The sequence below is a fragment of the Vanessa atalanta genome, chromosome 10 (assembly GCF_905147765.1).
Source record: "Vanessa atalanta chromosome 10, ilVanAtal1.2, whole genome shotgun sequence".
Lineage (NCBI taxonomy): Eukaryota > Metazoa > Arthropoda > Insecta > Lepidoptera > Nymphalidae > Vanessa > Vanessa atalanta.
In genome coordinates, this window is record NC_061880.1 from 6,936,467 (window position 1) to 6,958,020 (window position 21,554).

General features: G+C 30.1%; 2 protein-coding genes across 2 annotated transcripts; both read left to right on the forward strand.

Moving 5' to 3' along the window:
- The first annotated feature begins 2,297 nt into the window (after positions 1-2,297).
- On the forward strand, positions 2,298-20,245 carry LOC125067081. The gene is made up of 8 exons (XM_047675460.1): positions 2,298-2,316; positions 11,400-11,603; positions 11,843-13,164; positions 13,339-13,506; positions 14,635-14,806; positions 18,120-18,290; positions 18,648-19,966; positions 20,048-20,245. Exons 2-8 carry the CDS (start codon positions 11,475-11,477, stop codon positions 20,217-20,219), a joined length of 3,453 nt encoding a protein of 1,150 aa, XP_047531416.1. The 5' UTR covers positions 2,298-2,316; positions 11,400-11,474; the 3' UTR covers positions 20,220-20,245.
- Positions 3,811-5,401, forward strand: LOC125067080 (cholinesterase 2-like). The gene is made up of 3 exons (XM_047675459.1): positions 3,811-4,591; positions 4,871-4,958; positions 5,218-5,401. Exons 1-3 carry the CDS (start codon positions 3,811-3,813, stop codon positions 5,399-5,401), a joined length of 1,053 nt encoding a protein of 350 aa, XP_047531415.1.
- Positions 20,246-21,554: the final 1,309 nt, after the last annotated feature.

Genomic DNA, 21,554 nt, shown 5'->3' on the forward strand with positions numbered 1-21,554 from the left:
CACAAAACAGGTTTTTACTTTTAAATATCTCGGCGTTCTGAAAGGGTTTCAAATAAACCATTGTTCGTCTTATTGAGCGCTAATATAGAGCTGCAAAATGAAACCGTTAGCGAATGCCTAACATCGCAAAAAGTTAGACGTTTCAATACAGAAGTCTGACCACTGAGAGAATTCATTTCTATCGTGTGACGGATAGTTACTAAAAATTCGCTACAGAAATAAATGGTTAATATAAACTTACTTACTTAGCACAATATGACTACCACCTTAGATTCCTAGTCTATATTAATAATTTCGTGCAGGTCTACGATAGACCCTGTAATGTTCACATGTAAGGTCGATTTACAAGTTACATTAAATAGATATTATATTTAAATATCAGCTCGCTGTGCACGCACACCGTCTTCACCGCGCGCCAATTTTTATATATATCTTATTTTCCCGCGCTTTCCGCGATGTGTGTCACTAGAGATGACAGATACATAAAAACACAGATAATATATATTATAGCTGTGTACACAACAGACCCGATCGAAAAGTATCCACAATTATAGATGGTTAAAAAATAATTATTTTTAAACGTTAATATATATCCACAAAATTCCTTTAATCGAGATATTTCGATAATAAATCCGTAAAATTCTATGACATAAAGTTCAAGAGGCGGCCATGTTTGACGTTTACGGGTGCATTCAGAAAGTGTGTACCAAATAATAATTACGTGTAGTTATTAAATATAAATAAAAGTTACATACTATTTGAAAAGTAAATGATAAATCGTATTTTTTAGGTTTTATTTATTTTACGCGAAGCCGGGTTTTCGTCTAGTAATATTAACATGATATCCGCTCGGACATCTGGTACTATATGACATCCAACTCTAGCACCTCACACGCTCATTAGTCAAAGCAAATAGCGCGCGCTTCCCCGGCTTCCTGTTACAAACTTCCGTCTCTTTTTACGAAATCACTCCCAGAAAGCGAAAAACGTCACACATTAAAAATACAGTATTCTTATAGTGTTATATTTTAAATATTAATAATAATAAATTGTATTGATATAAATATTGGATCATACTCAAGTGTTCATACGTCTATAAAACATACAATCATTAGTAAGTAAAGATACAGAAGTATTTACTCAATTGTGCTTCCATGTATTCGTTTGTACACAATAAACAGCCATTACTATGTGGAATAAGTAACAGCGAAAAATATAGTTATATTTATCATATCTTATTGAAAAATATTTTATATTTCCTAGAAGTTATTTCATTATATTTTATTTTCACGTGAAACACGCCTAATTTTGTATATTTTTTGTGACAATATAATAACACAATTTAAAAAAAAGTCTTTAGAATTATAAATTTACAATTTATGTGTGTGCAAAGAATAGTGTCAAAGATATGTTCAACATAACATCTCGTCCATCACTAGTTTAGTAGCGATTGGCACGATTACATCCTGCAAAAATAATGCGTAGGAGTCTCATATATAAAAAAAAACTATAATTATATTAATTATATAAAAACGAACATAAATGCATAATATCTAAGCGTGAGACAGGACTTTTAATGTTTTATTTAGTCAGAAGCAGAGATAATATTATTAAAAGTATAAGAATAATTTAAATAAACATTTAGGAAACAGATTACATCACACAGCCTTGAAAAAAACTTGTATTCTTTGTATAAATTTGTTTTTGATTATATACTAATGTTGTATCGCTTACTATATTTATATATAGTAAACTAATCTAGTAAATAGTAATATAAATATATGCTTTGTGATATATCTAGATTAGAACCCGGACGGTTGCTTTAACATGAACTGTGTTATATAACAAAAGTCATATTTATATTAGGTTAAAATAATGTCGAAGTGATATACTTAAAGTATAATTTTTTAAATAATAAAACTCTGTCAGTTAAAGTAATTCGTAGAGCTATGTGTGGAAAGTTCTAGTCTATTGAAACGGGTTGTTTTAGAAACGATATCCTTGCTATTTCTATCTCATAAATAATTAATTAATTGAGAATTGAAATCGATATTACTCGCTGCTGTGTAAGTGTCATATAAATAGGAAACCACTCGTATTATGGAAATTGTGTTTTTGTACCTACAAGTGCGGAATCCTAAAAACAATAGCACATATGCCTGTAGACATTTATAAGCCGAGGTGTGTGTATTTCTAGTTCATATACATTTCCGTTCATCAAACGAAAGATGTTCCAGTAGTACCAATCAATTTATGATAAAGACCTTGAAATACTAACATCATTATCCGGACTTAACTTTGGGAAATTAAAAATAAGTAAGTATTCTGATTTAGTATTCGATTCGTGATTGTGTTTGTCTGACCATAAAACTTTAGAACTGGACTTAACTTGCATTTCTATGAACAATATCATTTCTCATAAATATTTTTGTTCATAGGGATATTTGTATTTGTACTTTGCAATTAGTGTATATTAATGTTACCAAGTAAAACCTTAACGGATTCAGCTGATTAAAACAAGACAAGCGGTGCCGTCCCCAGTGTGCCTACCACTTTTTCAAGGATGAAGAACCCAGTATATTTAGATTCACAGGGGACATAACAAATTAGACTCCGTAATTCTTGCAGTTTCAGTATCTTTGAACGATACTTTTAATATATGCTATAATTACTATAACAGTTACTTTATTAAATATTTCATTATATTAATTCCAATATATAAAACTGAACAGTTTGTTTGTTTGAAACCTCTAAATTCGAGAAAAAACAGAAAACAGTCTTATTGAAAATAAATGTTGATACGTAAATTATTAATGAAAATTATAATACCAAGTTTTTAACTTAGACTTTAGACCATTTAACATTTCAAATTTGAAACACATATTAAAAACTATTAAACAAACGCATATTATAAAGTAAAAACATTTTTCAATTACGAAATTAACATGTAGGTATATATTACACAAAACATGCCCAAGATAGGTAACATACATATATTTCTGAATAATTAATAATAAATTGTAGAAAATTGTCGCAAAGAACCTATAGTTTTTTCAATTTTGTAATTGATAAATAAATTATAATTAATTTACGTTAAAAGACATGCTACCGCTGACTGATCTGTAGGTTTGTATTTTTAAAGACCTAGGATTTTGATTCATAATAATGTCTCATAATAATATATATTTTTTAAGGAAAGTATATATATTACTTAGACATATCCTGCTTCTTCGTAACCTGCACATATTATGTTTGTTAATGTATTTATACTTTTATATTCAAAGGATAATAATGGTCCAAATAAGAATCTCAGATGGAATTTTAGAGGGAGAAATAGTACAAAATATATATGGAGGATCATTTTATAGTTTTAAAAGTATTCCTTATGCAAAACCTCCTATCGGTGATCTAAGATTCAAGGTTAGTAACTTAATATAATTTTTCAAGTAATTAATACACTTTTGTATTCATTTCATATTATTATCTTTTTAATTTAATTAATTCGAGTTCCTACATCAATTTGTATTTTAACTTCTGACACTAACTAGCGACAAAAGTATATAAAATAAAACAAAAGTGTATTAAAAAAATGCAATACAGATTTACTTAGGTAATATTTTTAAATTGAATTTCTATGAATAGGCCCCACAACCCGTTGAACCTTGGAATTATATCCGTAACGCAAAAGATTCAGGACCTGAGTCGTATCAATCCGATTCTTTCTTCCAAAAAAAGATTTTTGGACAAGAGGATTGCCTATATCTTAACGTTTATACACCTGATCTAAAACCTTACAAATCTTTCCCTGTAATGGTGTGGATACATGGCGGTGGCTTTTTAAGTGGTAGTGGAAATGATGATATGTATGGTCCTGAATTTATAGTTAATAAAGACGTAATTTTGGTAACCATAAATTATAGACTTGGAGCTCTAGGTTTTCTTTGTTTGGATACGGAAGAAATACCAGGAAACGCAGGTATGAAAGATCAAATTGCAGCGTTACGATGGGTACAAAATAATATAGAAAATTTTGGTGGAGATCCTAGCAATGTAACAATATTTGGAGAGAGCGCTGGAGCAGCGTGTGTTTCGTGTCACCTTATATCACCAATGAGCGTAGGTCTCTTCAAAAGGGCTATTATACAAAGTGGGTCTATCACAAATTCTTGGGCAATATGTCAAAAAGCACGTGATCGTGCTTTGATTCTAGCAAAAAAGTTAGGATGCTTTACAGAAAATGATAAAGAACTAGCTAAGTTTTTCAAATCCCTGCCCGTAGAGTCCTTGATCCAAATTAAACTACCGATAACAGCATCAGAAAATTTTATAGAAAAGATTCATTTATATTTTACAATAGTCGATGAAAAACAATTCGGCAATAATGAGAGATATTTTTATGAAAACGGTCTTACACTAAATATTCATGAAGGTGTTGATGTAATTATTGGATATGTGGAACATGAAGGAATAATAGGTTTGAAAACTGATAAAGACTTGAGTGTTATATTGGATCACGCAAACTTTTATCCGGAATATTTTGTACCAAACTCTATTACTTTCAAAACCACAGTAATGGAACAATTGGAAATCGGCAAGAGAATTAAAAAATACTATTTTCGCGAAGATATAATTTCGATTGAAAATCTGGAACAATTAGTTAATTTTCTTACAGCTGAACTTTTTGTTTACGGAATAATTGTATTCGCAAGATTTGTTGCCCAAAGTAGAAAAAATAAAGTGTATATGTATAAATTTAGTTGTAAATCAAAAAGAAACATATTTACTAAAATATTTGGGGCTGACAATGAGTTGAAAAATAAAACATTCGTGTGCCATGCTGACGATCTTGGATATCTCTTTCCTATGGCAGTATTGCTAGAAGATGTAGATACGAATTCAAAAGAGTATGAAATGATACAAACAGTAACAAAACTATGGACAGACTTCGCTAAATTTGGGTATGTTTACACAGCTTTATATTTTAATATGTCCATCCTAATATACAATTTTTAAAATCAATTTTGCGAATTGATTTTATTTAAAGATTTTATGTATGAATAAATTAGACAAAACCTTTGTATCACATGTACATCATGCTTCCGCATTTCATATAAAATAAAGAATCACTTCTAACAAAGTCGTACATTCTGGTATATTTGATTTTTTACGCTAAAGGTTATTCATTGTTTGTATTGCATAAGCATTTAATTTTTCCAGATGTCCAACTCCTGACAAAAGTTCAGAAGTAGAGTGGGCGCCTTACACTTTAAAAAAGCAAAATTATGTGAACATCGCCGAAAAAGTTATTGCGCGTGAAGAACCAGCGAAAGAAGATATCATTTTTTGGGATAAAATTCACGCTCAACACTTTCCTCACTATGCATTTTATGTGCCAGAATAAAACTATTGCCAGGTTATTTAAATATAAATATTACTAGCCATGTCTGACTTCGTCTACGTCAATTAGATATTCCCATAAATCAAGTAATTTATTTGCCTTTTTCCCTTATACTTGCATGAATTATCTTGCATAATATGTGGCTCCCGTGGCATAGCATTTGTTTTTCTGCTAAGGAAATTATAAGATACATAAATAGATAATCCATTATGTTTGTGATTAGAAGCGACTAACTTCAAACTTATCGAAAGTTTTAAAATTTGATTGAAAGTTTGTATATGAATTTTCTTATGTTATGTTGGTAGCAGAGCCATGAAACACAATGTAATTTTTAAATAAATAAAATACATGAAACACCTGTATACGCTATACTAAAAGATTTTGTTCCAAGCCGGTTAATGAAGAGTCACAGTGACAATTCACTTATCGCTGTTTTATGGAAAAAAACAAACACCTAATTATAACATGATTTATGTGCTATGTACCTGCTTTTTGTTTCTTTTATAATTTATTTTGTTAGTATTGTATATTTTTAAGTCTATAAGTGTTGACAACGAATACCGATGTACGGGTAAATCCGATAGGGTTTTTATTACATCTTAATACAGTACAATATAAATAAAATGTATATTCACTCAAAATAAAATTAATAAAATAAAAAAGTAGATATTTAAAAAGCCCCAGCACTAAGGTAGCTAGAACATTATAAACACGATATTAACTATACATATATTCTTGATATATGTATTCTTATTCAATATATAATATATAATAGCAATACCCAAAAAAACTATATTTTGGTGTTTTTAAATAATATAACACTTAGACATGCGCAATAATATTTATTATAAGCGATTAATTATCGCTTATCTTAGTAATCTTCGAGTTTAAATAGAGACAATACTTGTCTATGTATGTATGTGTTTAGTCTTCCGCATTCAAACACGTAAGTGATTGTAGTATGTGCTTGTAATTTGCACACGAAATTGATATTATCTTCATGCAACCTTGTACGTAACAATTATATAAAGGCATCAACTCAAATTATTACCAACATATTATAATATACAATTAGGAGAGCAAGTTCTTGAATGAATAGGTCTTGATATTTTACTCTACCATTTTTGTTCAACGTTTAAATATACTACATACGTTATAACATAAAAATATATTTTAATTTATCACTTTTTGTCCAGAAGGCATTAATCGTTTGAAAGATTTGTTCTTTAAGCTAGATTAAATATTCATGTTATAAATTATTATTCATAAAATCTAATTCGCAGCATAGGTATTTTATAAAAATAATCAGTGCCAAAACATTTTTTTGTCATCTGTTCACGTTGACCATTGTATAAAATATATTAAATTAGTCTCCCGTATTTCACTGAGATTTTAAGTTATAGTTGTTTTTATGCATGTTTCGAAACATACGATTACAATCGAACAAATAACAACGCCAGGTACTGCCTCCCCCCATTCAATTATTTTCAAGAAATGTAAATTAATAAAAATAAGTCTCATAAGATTAGTAAAAGTTCTTAACCTTTAAAAATATATGTTAATTCTCTGGCATGGCATAAAGTTTTACTAAAAAGAGGAACTTATTTGACCCATGTTTTGTCCCGTTTTAAGAACCAATTCTCATTTTTTTTATATGTGTATAAGCACTGATAGCTTAATAAATTTTATTCCTAAAAATATATATATTTATAGATGATAATATATAATTCATATATATTATAAATATATAAACACATGTACTGTAATGTTAATAAATAACGACTTTTATTATTACGACAATTATATAAATATATATTGGAAGGCAAGAGAAAAAACTGTAGGAGGGAAGAGAAATAATAAAAACTATTTTTAAAGTACCAAGAATATTGAAATGAGCCGAGAATTTAAAATGAGCCGAGTTGGGCCATTAGAACGCGTGCATCTTAACCGATGATTTCGGGTTCAAACCCAGGCAAGCACCACTGAATTTTTATGTTTTGATGTGAGGAAACCTGCGTGTGTCTAATTTCAACGAAATTCTGCCTTATATGTATGCAACCAACCCGCATAGGAGCAGCATGGTGGAATATGCTCCAAACCTTCTCCTAAAAGGAAGAGGAGGCCTTAGCCCATAAGTGGGAAATTTACAGCCTGCTAATGTATTTATGTATTTTTAAAGTTTAAGGAAATATCAGTTGAAAGAGAAATGTTGAGATGTTCATTGCAATTGAAAAAATCATATCAAGGCAAACGCGATCGGTACTATTGGATATTTTATTTCCTATTGAGTTCTTTGATTTTATCATTTTGAAAATTTTAGAAAAAGTTACAGCATTGAAAATAATTGTAACTAAATCGCATTATTTGACGAGTAAAAATTCGAATGAATATAGGTCACAAAGTTAATTAAGAATAGGGGAGCTGTCAATAAAATATACATTCATCCAATGGGATGAAACGGCAACATATAATTTGCCGCTCGTTATTTAATAGTCCTCCTCGAGTTAACGTTGACATCTGATGTTTGTCTTGGTCAGCCGAAAGGAAGTATTTTACACATATTAGTAGAATATACTATTCATATTGTGATAGCATATGTTTTTAAATACCTAGTATTTACTGTGTGAATTAGCTGCAGAGACAAACGTGTAAATTTTTAATTGGGTTAACAAAATTTGTACAAAACAAATATTAAATCAAATACAAAATGTCATAAGGATAAAGTCTAAAAGAGAAGCAGGTCCGCTATGTGAAAGATGAATGTTCGTGAGTGTAAGAAATTTATGACATTTATGACCAAAACCATATAAACATTTAACATCAAATTGACACGATATCATTGGTCGAGAGCTTAAAATCTATGATATTAATTATGGGCAAAAATGACATATTGAACGTCGGCGTAACTCTTATAGGAACATGGGAAGTAATATTAAAGTGAATATAGGTAGTTTAGTGGAAGATATATTATTAATAAAGATATATTCAAAATAAGTCAAGAACTGCTAGTAGCGAACAATACAGCTGAGGTATTAGCAAATCGCTCGACATACGTAAACTTAAGGTCTGCTTATCGTTATTCCTTCTTAGATCGGGATAGACTTAATATATTATTAGCGACGTCTATCAGTAAAAGTGATAATTGGTACGTACAAAATAAACTATAGTTTCACAAAAAGGCAGGAGCCATTTCTTTGTTTTCTGTCAAGACGGTTACTTTTGATATACTTACATAATCATTATTTGAATGAAATAGCAAATAAAACCGCAAGGTATAATAAACAGCGAGTAGTTCATAAATAATAAGTACTATTTATATTCAATTCGACGACAAGCTATCTCTTCGAGGAAAATTCAATTATTATCGATTTAGTTCAACTGTATCCTTTGATAAGGACACATGCGCGTAAGTTCTTTTGGTTATCATAAATTTAATATGTTTTCGCTGTTTATTAGACTTTTTTTATCAAGTTTTAATTCTTTGACTGCTTTTATTTAGGTATGTTTGTTTCTGTTACAATAATACACTTGTATTTAATTCAAATTATATTGTTAGTGGATTAATCTCCAAACCTTCTGCTAGAATAGAGATTGATCGCTACTAGTACATTTATAATTAATTTACTTTTATACCTTTTTAAATTAGAGGCGAGTACGTTACATATTTAAATTATATCTTTCATATTCAAGATCAGTGTTTGTTGTATCTATACTAACTTAATTTTTAAAGAAATTAATATGATTATGAGTTATTAGCGATTTGTCAAAGCCAAATTTATTTTTATAATTGAAAACTGTGGACAAGCTACAGTGCAAGATAAAAAATATATCGGTCGCGCAATATACTTACATCAATATTATTATTTTAAAATGTACATCGACTGATTATTATTATCTAATACACACGAACTACACATTATCACACGAACGAAGATAGCCACTAGGTAACGAAGTTCAGTTACATTCCAAAACAAAGATTATGTGCCTCGTGTCTTTTATGAGACATTTTTTTTTCTGCATCAAGAGTAATATACAATTTCGCTATTTCATTGTAATCACTACCTATACATTGTAGTATACAAAATTATTCATGAATAAACCAATTTTTATCTGTTACGGTATAAATAGAATTAAAAACATTTGATATTACCAAGCTATTATTACTTATGTTCTACTAGTACTGTCTGAAGACCCCGCTTTTTCATAACATTTCATAATAACAAAATAAGCACAACGTACTCAATATATTTCCGTTGAAATTATTGTACATACTACATACCTATTTGTATGTTGCAATGTTGTCTAACAGGGCAAGCGATTTAGATCTTCAATTTCTTCGTATAAGTTTTTTTTTTTCTCAAGCTGCAACTTTTATAGCGATCGTTGTGTACACTATTTCTCCCGTTATTTACTTCACCTGAGTTGAGACCTTTTCTTTTATTTTTCTCTTATTATAACAAATATGTGCAATTTTTATTATTATTTCATATCACATTATTGTCGCCGTTATATTTTAAGTTTGTGAATGTGTTTATTTTGCCTATAGTTGTGTTTGTTGGTTGATTTTTGTATGATTTATTTTAAATTATTTTTTAATTATTTGCCCCATGAATTCTCTAGCTTTAAGTTGAGTGGGAAAACCCTTTTGGTATATTTGCTTTGACATCATTTGTGCATATAAATAAATAAAATAAAAAGTGCCTTCCATTTATGGAATAATTGTCTGAGAAACTTTCAATCATTTCACAATCTCGTGTAATAATAAGAATATACTAAAGGAGATTCAAATACTAATAGGTATTACATAAAATTATGTTTGTAAAAGTTAAGCTTTTTAATACAACACATTTCAGTTTAACTCATTACTGCTAGAAAAACCACTTGTGCTATTTATGTATCCGACATTACCATAAAACATTTACAATCATTTATAAATTGTTAACAATTAAAAAATATATAATATATTTCTTTCAGCACTTATAAAATTAAAATAATAATAATATAACGTCCTTTAGAAATGTATTTAGCTTACATGTAATAGTTTATACATTAATTCTTATTACAGCTAATGTCAAAACCTGTAAACTAATTGTAACCCAGACCATAGTTCCAAATAAGAGAGATGTGATTACATGTGATTAATTGACGCTTTAATATGATCAAGGTTATACAGTGCCAATGTTTATCGTGATGTCCGGTTGTGGTAATATCTTAACAACTCTTGATCAATTTGCTATTCTGCTTACCCTAAGGATACAACAACATACCTATTTAAAAATATTGCTTAAATGTAATCCGGTTTCATGAAATATTACTTATTACGAGTGGACTACAGTCCACTGAGGACATCAGCCCCTCCCAGAAATATAAAGGTCCTAGCTTCCGTATCCAATCGGTTCCCGCCACATTATTCCGATCAGAGTAGCTGGAGTGTAGTGTTTACTGTGTTTGCCGATCCACGGTCTCCACTCTAAGTCTTGTCTGTTCCAATGACCATCGACATACATAACTACCATATTGCCACGCTAGTCTGTTAATTTTGTAAGCTAATTTCATTTACGATATCTCATTAAAAGACACTTCGAGCATATATCACTCCACTAAAGGCTTAGCACTCTTAAATTCATGGACTGTACCAACAGTTAGATATAATTATTAACTACGATTATCGAACATATTCAAATTTAATTTCCATGTTAATAACAAACTCGTGTTTCGATTAAAATACTATGTCTAATAAGTAACAGCGGTTTTTTAATATGACGCTATCAGATGTTTAAAGTTTGGTGCTTCCTATTTAAATAAATAATAGTTAAGCGTAATAAATTTGCACATGTGGGCTAGAAAAATAGAGGCTTACTTTTCCCTTAGAATACTTTTCCTTGGTGATTAGTAAGCTTAATAAATTTCTCGTTACGGTATATAATATAAAATAATAAGTGCCCGCAAAGATTGACATTATTAAATACAGAGTCTTAAATTGTAACCAATTTCGTTTTAGATATTATAAACGCCCACGACGAGTTATCGAAGAATTCAAAGACAAGTAATTATTATTATTATTTAGCCTAAAGTGATGGTGAAAGTCCAGGTTGCAGAAGGAATACTTGAAGGATTAAAAGAAACCAATAAGTATGGTGGAGAATTTTATAGCTTCAGAGGAATTCCTTACGCAGAACCACCTATAGGTAACCTTCGATTCAAGGTAAAATACATTATTTGTGTATAAGATAGCATAAGATTCAATATGAAATATCAGGAGCTCATTTTACGAGTTTTTTTTTTTAATGCATTATGATAAACTACGCGATATGAAAATATATTCATATCATATAAACTTCACATCGAGCGTTGAGGGCTTGGAAATATAACGAAATTAATTAGGAGATAATGCAGCAGTGCCAACCGCCTACAATGTTACATTTTATTTTGTTTTTTTTTCAGGCTCCACAATCAAAAAAACCATGGAAAGGAGATCGTCAAGCCCATTTCCATGCATCTATGTGTTATCAGTATGATTATATTAAAAAGACGATTCAAGGCAATGAAGATTGCTTGTACCTCAACGTATATACGCCAGAACTTGAACCAGTTACTCCTTTTCCAGTAATGTTTTGGATCCACGGCGGTGGTTTAGTGAGCGGGAGTGGAAACGACAACATGTACGGTCCCGAGTTTCTTGTAAAACAAGGAGTTATTCTTGTAACAATTAATTATAGACTCGAAGTTCTCGGCTTTCTATGTCTTCACACCAAAGATATTCCGGGTAATGCAGGAATGAAGGATCAGGTAGCCGCTCTGCGATGGGTCCAGAAAAACATCAGGAACTTTGGTGGTGATCCACAAAATGTTACCATATTTGGTGAAAGTGCAGGAGGAGCATGTGTGTCATTCCATTGCTTATCTCCTATGAGTAAAGGCCTCTTCAAAAGGGCGATAATTCAAAGTGGTTGTGCAACCAGTTGGTTACCGAACATATCCATGCCTCGAGAAAGAGCTATAGCACTCGCCAAAGAATTAGGCTGCAGTTCCGAAAACGACGGTGATATTTATCACTGTTTCAAGTACGCCTCAGTTAATAAACTTGTTAACAAACAAATACATTTGACGTTGCTGGAAATTTCAAAAAACTATATTCATTCATCATTCGGTGTTGTTAAAGAGGAAAAATTTCCAGGTGTCGAGCAATTTTTTTCCGAAAATGTATATGACGCTCTTCGGAAAGGATTTCATGAAGGTATTGATGTAATAAATGGATATACTGAAAACGAAGGTATTATATTTCTAGCAGGAGGTCGCGACATGAAAGCAATATTATCCCAGGCTAATAATTACCCGGAGTGTTTCGTACCTAAACCATTTGAATTACACTGCCCAATAAGCACACAATTAGAAATTGGACAAAAAATTAAAAAATATTATTTTCAAAACTCAAATGTATCTAATGATACAATGGATCAATTCCTAAAATTCGTAAGTGCAGAGTCCTTTATATATCCAGCCATATTGATGCAGAAAACAGTGGCGAAATTAAAAAAAAATAAAATGTACCTTTACAAATTCACATGTAAATCTGAGCGAAATATCTTTACGCAATATATTAAGGTATCAGATATGTTTAAAAATGTAACAGTAGTATGTCACGGTGATGATTTGCCTTACATTTTTCCTTTTCGAGAACTCAACCAGGAAATTGAAATTAATTCAAGGGCTTATAAGATGATAGACAAAGTTACCAAGTTGTGGACAAATTTTGCCAAATTTGGGTAAGCATATTTTCGCATATTTTAAGTTTATCTTACAAAACAATGTTTTGGCAAACATTTTTTTAAAGAAATAAATTAAAAACCTTAGTATGCTATGCCAATAAAATGTTTACTATTATATATAGACTATAATATAATATTATAATATATTTTTTAATAACAATATTTTTATAGAAATCCTACACCAGATGGATTCAAAGGACTTAAATGGAACCCATACACAACAGAAGACGAACACTTTATGGACATTGGGGAAGACCTTAAAATTGGTTGTTCACCGGATGAAGATGAGGTGGAGTTTTGGAACAATATTTTCAAAGAATACTATCCTCATATTTCAATTCAATAAATTAAATATGAACAGTAGATAATGACATACAGCGTTTCGGATATCGTTATTACTAGTCAAAAGAAAAAATAAATAATGTAATTTAAATATTCTAATATAAAAAAAATATAATAATTTTCCTTTTTTTACCATCTCCTATATCCTTTATAAATACCTATTAACGATTAATGGTTTTTCTATAATTATCAAAATTGTAAACTGATTAATTTTAATTATTTTTAAATTTTATATGCTCTAGGATTTATATTTCGCCATTGTGTGACACGTGGCATAGTCATGTGATATTAACTTTTGCTATTTCTACCTCCTTGAGATAGTCGATAACCAACATATCATACGCATCCCAAAATTCGGTATCCAGGTGACTTTCCGAGTTTTTGGTTGCTTTAGACAAATTTCATAAGCTACTAAGCTGACGCCTTTTTGACACATTCATAAACCACTATTTAGCTTCAAACGTAACCCCCCCAAAAAAAGATTAATCAACACAGAAAATTCTTTTATATCCATAATTTTGAATATTATCTTTTAAAATAATTCTAAGGTCATGATATGTGTATATCATCTGAGGATAGTAATATCTAGAAATCATTTAGATGTGTCAACAGTGTTGCCATGTAGGTGTCATACCAAAGACTTTTTGAGTGACGTACTAAATGTTTTATAAAGGATCAACAAACATAAAACATTTTTCCCGTATTCGAAACTTCATACAATGGTCTAATTTACTATCTATTTTAGTTCTTTGTTTCACTGGAAATATAACAATATAAGTAATTAATTATGAATTAAAATATTTGTAATTTATAGATATGGGAGTAAATTTGTTTTAATTAAGTAACGAAATATGTAATACAGAAGATAAGATCAATATTATCACAATGACAATATAGAATATGAGCTTGCTTTCAAGTGCTTTTTATTCAAAAACGTAAATATTTTACACAGTAATTATATACAAAATAATTCCTACTAATTGTGTTCTTATAAATTAAACTTTTATATAATAGAGCTTTTTAGTTTAAATTATGTTTAACTAGTTAGTAAATTTCTTGGTCGTTTTAACTTATTTTGTTCACGAAATTTCACTAGAACTGTATTAGTGGGCAATTTCAATACAGTACAATAGAAACGTGTCATTTATCAAATCATCCTTTATCACAATTAATTCAAGTAGAAGTTAGTGAAGGTATACTAGAAGGTGAAATTGTAAACAATGAATATGGATGTCCCTTCTTCAGCTTCAAGGGCATCCCTTACGCTGAGCCCCCAATCGGCGATCTAAGATTCAAGGTGATTAAAAACTTCGGTAACAATGCAGTTTGAGTGCTTTCCCGTAAACCAAAGAAAAATATATATTTTTGGTATGTAATCATATTTGAAAATACTTTTTACCATATATTTCTGGGAACTTTAAAAACTCTTAAATTATAAAAGTAGTGGGAAATGTCAGCCCCCAAAGAGAGCAAAAGCACCACGCACAAAAACAAAAAAAAACATAGTTTTTCAAAAATGTGCTCAAGCTTACAAGACTTGACATTAATGTTCGGAACAAAAATATAAGTAAACTAGTGTCAACTAAATACACCACAGGCTCATGCAAACAATTCATATTATTTTAAAAAATACTAAAAAACTACTAACTAAAAGTTTTAAATTTGTTGTGTTGGCTAGTTTAGTTGGTATGCGAAATCGTACATCACTAACTCATTTTTTCTAGGCTCCTCAACCTAAGAAACCATGGCAAGGGGTTTACAAAGCCACAGTACATGGTCCAAAATGAATAACTATGAAATGTTTACAAAATAAACCCTTCAAATATTGCCCCCTTAAAACCATTACCTGTAATAGTTTTCATACACGAGGGTGATTTTTTCAGTGGCTGCGACGATGATACTACGGTCACTACGGTACGGTCGGTACTAGGTATCAGTCGGTTTCAGGCAAAAAAATATCAGTATATACCATTATAAATTGTTTTTACAATTTAAAGAATATCTCTCTTGCAAATTTCAGTGATCCAACACCTGATGACAGTCTGGGTGTGAAATGGCATCCGTATACAATGGAAAACCAAGATTACTTAGATATCGGAGAGAATTTAGTTAATGGGCGATATAAAAAAAAAGAAGACTTAGACTTTTAAGAGAATTAAATGACAGGTCAAATATAAAATAGTAAGCATAATTGACTTATATGTGTAGTATTAGACAAGCTGTTCAAAATTAAAATTATGTCACAATGATTGAAAAGGGAAAGTAAGCGGGAAGGGGAAATTATTTCAGTGATTAGATCGAGACGATTGCGCAGATGTGTCCCATGTCGATGTGTATTTTTTACCTAATTCTGTTTGTCTGTTAAATAATAATGTCGATTTGTAACCTAGTCAAGTTTGGGGAGCTTCAAATAAACTTTTTAAAACTTATTAAAATTTATTTAAAAATTAAATTGTATTTTAAAAAGGAATTAAAACTTAATTATAAAATGAATACATGTGACAGAATTGGATGCCAATCATGTAATGATTTGTTACGCTTAAAACTATACAATGTTAAATTTAAGGAATCAGCAAGTTATTGGAAACTCACGGAAGGTTTGGTTCCCAGAGATTCCTTAGTTGGCAGAAAAGGTGTACTGCGCAACATAACTACCTACTAAACATAAATGAGTTGTAGTAAATTGACCGTAACTTAGTGCGCAAAGTCTCAGTACCGGACAACGCGTCTATTAAAAAATACATAGTATTGGGTTAATTGCAATAGGGGATAATTCAAAGCAGATAAAAACAAGTAAAAACTTTTAAAGAGTGTATCCAGCAAATTGAAAATTTATTTTATGAAATACAATAAAGCATTTTTGAAGCGTCTTTATTTCATCTTTATCACCATTTCATCATGAAAGGTTGTAAGTTGTTGAAATTATTGTCATTTTTAGAATTTTTATGGAAGCCCGTCATTTTTCAAGTTAATAATTAAAAAAAACATGAAACTTTATTTTTGGGATACTGATTAATAATGATTAAATACGTATTTAAGTACTTCTAGATATTCTACCTCTAAGGGGTTTAATAAGGGTTGACATTTTTTATATAGATTAGTCTGGAAGTCCGGCATTTTTTAAGTTAGAAGCATTCAATTTTATTTTTATGTTACTGATTAAAAGTGAGTAGATGCGTATTTAAGCGTTTCTGCATATTCAACCTATAAGGGGTTTAATAAGGGTTAACATTTTTTATATAGCTTAGTCTGGAAGTCCATCATTTTTTAAGTTAGAAGCAAGAAATTTTACTTTTGTGCCACCGATTACGAATGAGTTGATACGTATTTAAGCCTTTCTGAATATTCTACCCTAAGGGCTGAAATACAAACCAGATTCTTGTCAGTTGCAAATGTAAAAAATAATAAGAAATATTGACCAACCATTTCAGTTGAGCCTTTTTAAGCCCCTCGATACACGATATGTAAAAATCAGCTTTCACGATTAACTTGCACTTAATGACTGAATTAAAAATCGAGTGAATAAATTAGTTTTAAAACGTAACCTAAGCGTAACTTAACAGTTTAAAGAGCCTACTTCTCGTGGATTTTTTTCTATATAATGTACAATATTGTATAAGGCTTAATAAAAATTGAATATCGTTTGACACGCTGTTTCTTAAAAAAAAACGAAAACGGTTCTTTTCAGGTCCGAGGTGTTAATTTCCGAACCGGTGATTTTTGACTATCAATAAGCAAGTGTAATTACTTCTACACTGAATGAAGATTTTTGACCTTGACTTTGTTCTATCCGTGCAAAGCAGGGACAGGTAAATAATGGTCAATTGTATACACTGTGATGATTTGATATATTTAAATTAGTTTGCAAGCAACAAATCATACCAGGCTAAATACGTCTTCAGAAGTGACCGTCACTGTCGCGATCTCTCTACACCATTGAATCTCATTACAATTGTGTTTTTTTTTAATTTGCATAATTGAACTCACGCAATAATCTAAATAAATACATTTGTGTACGAGTTAAATATATAGTGTTTAAAATATATATAACTAAAACATCAACTACATACTTATATGAAACTAAGGATGGAGCTTTTAATATAAAACTATCGAAGTGCTGCCAACTCAGTAGACGTGACAAATCAACCTATTTCTCCAAACGCGACTTAAGAAATGCTGAGGTCAAATTTAATTTCGAAATTGTATTTCTGTCACGCCTAAGGATGTTTTACTTCTAAAATTGATAAGTTATCTTAACCGATAAAAACAATATTGTCGTGATGGTATCGATACATCATATCTACTACTTTAAGAAAATTTCAGTGTTCAGTCAACAATGGAAAAAACATAAATCATAAGTGAAAATATTTTAAGAAAGTAAAAAAAAAAAATATTTTTAATAATTGTGAGTCTTCGTTTTATGTTCATATTTGATATATTCAATATAGAAATAATTGAATGTTATTCATAAGTATTCAAAGTAAAGTTTCTTGTTCTCTATAATAATAAAAAAAAAAAAAAAAATGAAAAGTTAAGAATTAGATAAGGATAGAAAGCATAACGGTGTCTCAATTTAATTATCATTTATTATTTTTATTTTTACTTCTCAGGCAATGGATATGTGTAATTTGTTATATCTTCTTTTATCACGACTAATTCAAGTAGAAGTTAGTGAAGGTATATTAGAAGGTGAAGTTGTAGGCAATGAATATGGATGTCCTTTCTTCAGCTTCAAGGGTATCCCTTACGCTGAGCCACCAGTGGGCGACCTAAGGTTCAAGGTAATTAAAACCTTCAGTAACTATAATATCTGAACATTAGACATGAAAATATCTTACAAATAATTATAATTATTTAACCGTACGCGTTTGCCAGTATAATTAATGGATCATAAAAAAAACAAATGTAACAAAACTCGAATTTCAACATAAAAATCTAGTCTTTTGTAATACTAATAACAATTGGTTTCTCTTTGAATTGATTTTAAACAAGTAACTGTAAATGGTAATATTATTAAATTTAATTATTAATTAATATTACTTTTTTATTTTAAAATAAAAACTACCTAATCGATTAAATGATGTTAGCATTTTGAGTAAACGAAAAAGCACCTACTATTACTACATTACTCTTTCTAGGCTCCTCTACCTAAGAAACCTTGGCAAGGAGTTCGTAATGCCACAGAACATGGCTCAAGTTGTTTTAAATATGAAATGTTCACAAACGAAACCCAGGTACCTGATGGAAGTGAAGATTGCTTGTATCTAAATGTTTACGCTCCAAATATTGCCCCCTTAAAACCATTACCTGTAATGGTTTTCATACACGGGGGTGGTTTTTCCAGTGGCAGCGGCGATGATACAGAATACAGTCCCAAATTTTTAGTAAGAAAAGACGTCGTCGTCGTTACCTTGAACTATAGACTAGAAGTTTTAGGTTTTCTCTCTCTAGACACGGAAGATATCCCCGGTAACGCCGGAATGAAAGACCAAGTAGCTGCGTTGAGATGGATTAAAAAGAATATCAAACATTTTGGCGGCGACCCTGATAATATTACCATATTCGGTGAAAGCGCTGGCGGTGCCAGTGTTTCTTTTCATTTAGTATCACCCATGAGCAAAGGACTTTTCAAAAGAGCTATCACTCAAAGTGGCACTCTAACGTCATGGTGGCCAAACACGTTTAGAGCGCGTGACAGAGCTTTACTACTTGCTAAAGAATTAGGCTGCTTTTCGACAAACGACAAAGAAATTTATGAGTGTTTAAAAGCCCAACCTATTGAAAATTTTGTTAAAAGGAAGATACCTGTAACATATGTACAGTCGGCAAAAGAAGGTCCCAATGTTTACTTTGGTATAGTTCAAGAAACAAAATTCGGTGACAATGAAAGATTCTTTTATGGACACCCATTTGAAGCCCTCCGAAATGGTATACATGAAGGAGTTGAGGTTATGAATGGTTACACAGAGGACGAAGGAATACTATATTTATCTATGGGTATTGATGTTGATAAAGTATTTGATCAAGCTAACAATTTCTTAGAATTTTTTGTACCTGAACCGTACACTACGAACACTCCGTTGACAACCCAAATGGAAATAGGCAGAAGATTTAAAGATTACTATTTGAAGAATAAAACTGCTTCGAGAGACAATTTAGATGATTTATTAAGATATTTTAACATGGAGCTATTTACATATGGGACAATAAGTCAAGAAATAATGATTGCCAAGAAAAATAAGAACAAAAGTTTTTTGTATAAATTTTCGTGTAAATCTGAGCTGAATTTATTTACTTTCATGACAGGATTAGACCAACTATTCAATTATAGGCCAGTGGTCGCTCATGCTGATGATCTTGGTTATATATTTACATTAAAAGAAGTTAATATGAATTCACCTACATTTAAAATGATCGAACAGGTGACAACGCTGTGGACGAACTTTGCAAAATACGGGTACCTATATTTTTTATTAGCTAGTTGGTTGTGCCAAAAAGTAACGTAAATTACGTTACTGATTTAATTTTCAAATTTCAGTGATCCAACACCTGATAACAGTCTTGGTGTGAAATGGCTTCCGTATACAATGGAAAACCAAGATTACTTAGACATCGGAGAGAATTTAGTTCCTAAACGATATCCAGAAAAAGAAGACATGGAATTTTGGAAGAGTAACTTTAAGGAATTTCTACCCCAATATGTACCTTAGAATTGACGTAAAATTGTATCATTAGACTATAGCATTTTTACGTATTCTAACGTATATTCTTGTCATATAATTTAAATATCCGGCAAAAATGACTAAAATCTAAATAAAAGCTGGTACACTAGCATAATATAATCGAATCAAATAAAAAGGATTATTGAAAGTTATGGTTAATAAAAAGAGCGACTAAGTTTTAAAAGAAAATTTAATTCTACGAAAAATACTTTTTTATGAGATTACATGAATATGTACTCAAAAATTGCCTGAGATTAACTGATGTCGATGTTACTGGCAGGCAGTTCTTTTAATATATTTTTTATTTAGGTCAAATTAAGTACTATTTACATTTTTTACCTATATTAACCAATTGCCAATCGATTGGTAATTCAACATAATAATAATATTTGATAATATTTGTTTAATTTATGGGATTAGTATAATTTTAATCAATAACTTTCAACCAAAAGAGCTATACGGCCTAGATTTATGCTATTCTCTGTACAAGTTATCTTAATCTTTTTGACAGATCTAATTTTTTCTGATCGACATAACTTTGCAATGACGAACATATTATTTTCATAATTCTATGATTTTATAAAATTGTAAATTTATTAAAATATACATATAACACAAAAGTCCCAAATAATTTATGTCTAGTGCAATAAAGAATTTCACGCATAATACACCCACACTATCTCGTCACAGATGCTTGTATCTTAAAACGTTATTTTTTGGACTACTATATATTTTCTTTTTTCCATCACTAGCCCGTCTGTCAAACTTGTACAGGGTATAATACACCATTGCGAAATACTGACGTATTATTACTCGCTGTTTATAATATATAACCTCCATACATGATGGTATCATTCCTAATGACAAAGTTTAAACGGTATTTCTCTTTTTTTGGCGAAAACTAACATTAATTTTCATGAAGATTGTTAATAATGTGTTTCAAATAATTTGAACGAAATTCAACTTGAGGATGAATATTTAACGAGTGGTAATTACTATAGTTTGGTATTTATAAATATTATTTAGTATATTATATGTATCATACTGTAATGGCATTATTTAAATAAAAAAAAGATGCCTTCATTGCAATTAACATATTTTTTTAAATTATTTAAATCAGCTGTCACTTATAATAAATAAATCTAAATTCGTGAATAGCATGCCTTAATTACAGTATAATATAATTTAAATTAACCTTACCGGTTTTAAATAAGTAAAAAAAACACATAGCTTTGTTTGATTTTTAATCAAATATTATAAACAATGACGAACCCTTAAAAAAATCTTTCACATTATTAGATTGACGATTTAATCATCTAACTT

Bases quoted from the DNA above. Each gene is read 5' to 3' on its own strand.
- LOC125067080 (XM_047675459.1), top strand. From the start codon at position 3,811: ATGGTGTGGATACATGGCGGTGGCTTTTTAAGTGGTAGTGGAAATGAT. The intron at 4,592-4,870 runs GCAAGAGAATTA...TTCCTATGGCAG, and splicing joins AATGGAACAATTGGAAATCG to TATTGCTAGAAGATGTAGAT. The intron at 4,959-5,217 runs GTATGTTTACAC...TAATTTTTCCAG, and splicing joins ACAGACTTCGCTAAATTTGG to ATGTCCAACTCCTGACAAAA.
- LOC125067081 (XM_047675460.1), top strand. From the start codon at position 11,475: ATGGTGAAAGTCCAGGTTGCAGAAGGAATACTTGAAGGATTAAAAGAA. The intron at 13,165-13,338 runs GTAAGCATATTT...ATATTTTTATAG, and splicing joins ACAAATTTTGCCAAATTTGG to AAATCCTACACCAGATGGAT. The intron at 18,291-18,647 runs GTAATTAAAACC...TACTCTTTCTAG, and splicing joins TGGGCGACCTAAGGTTCAAG to GCTCCTCTACCTAAGAAACC.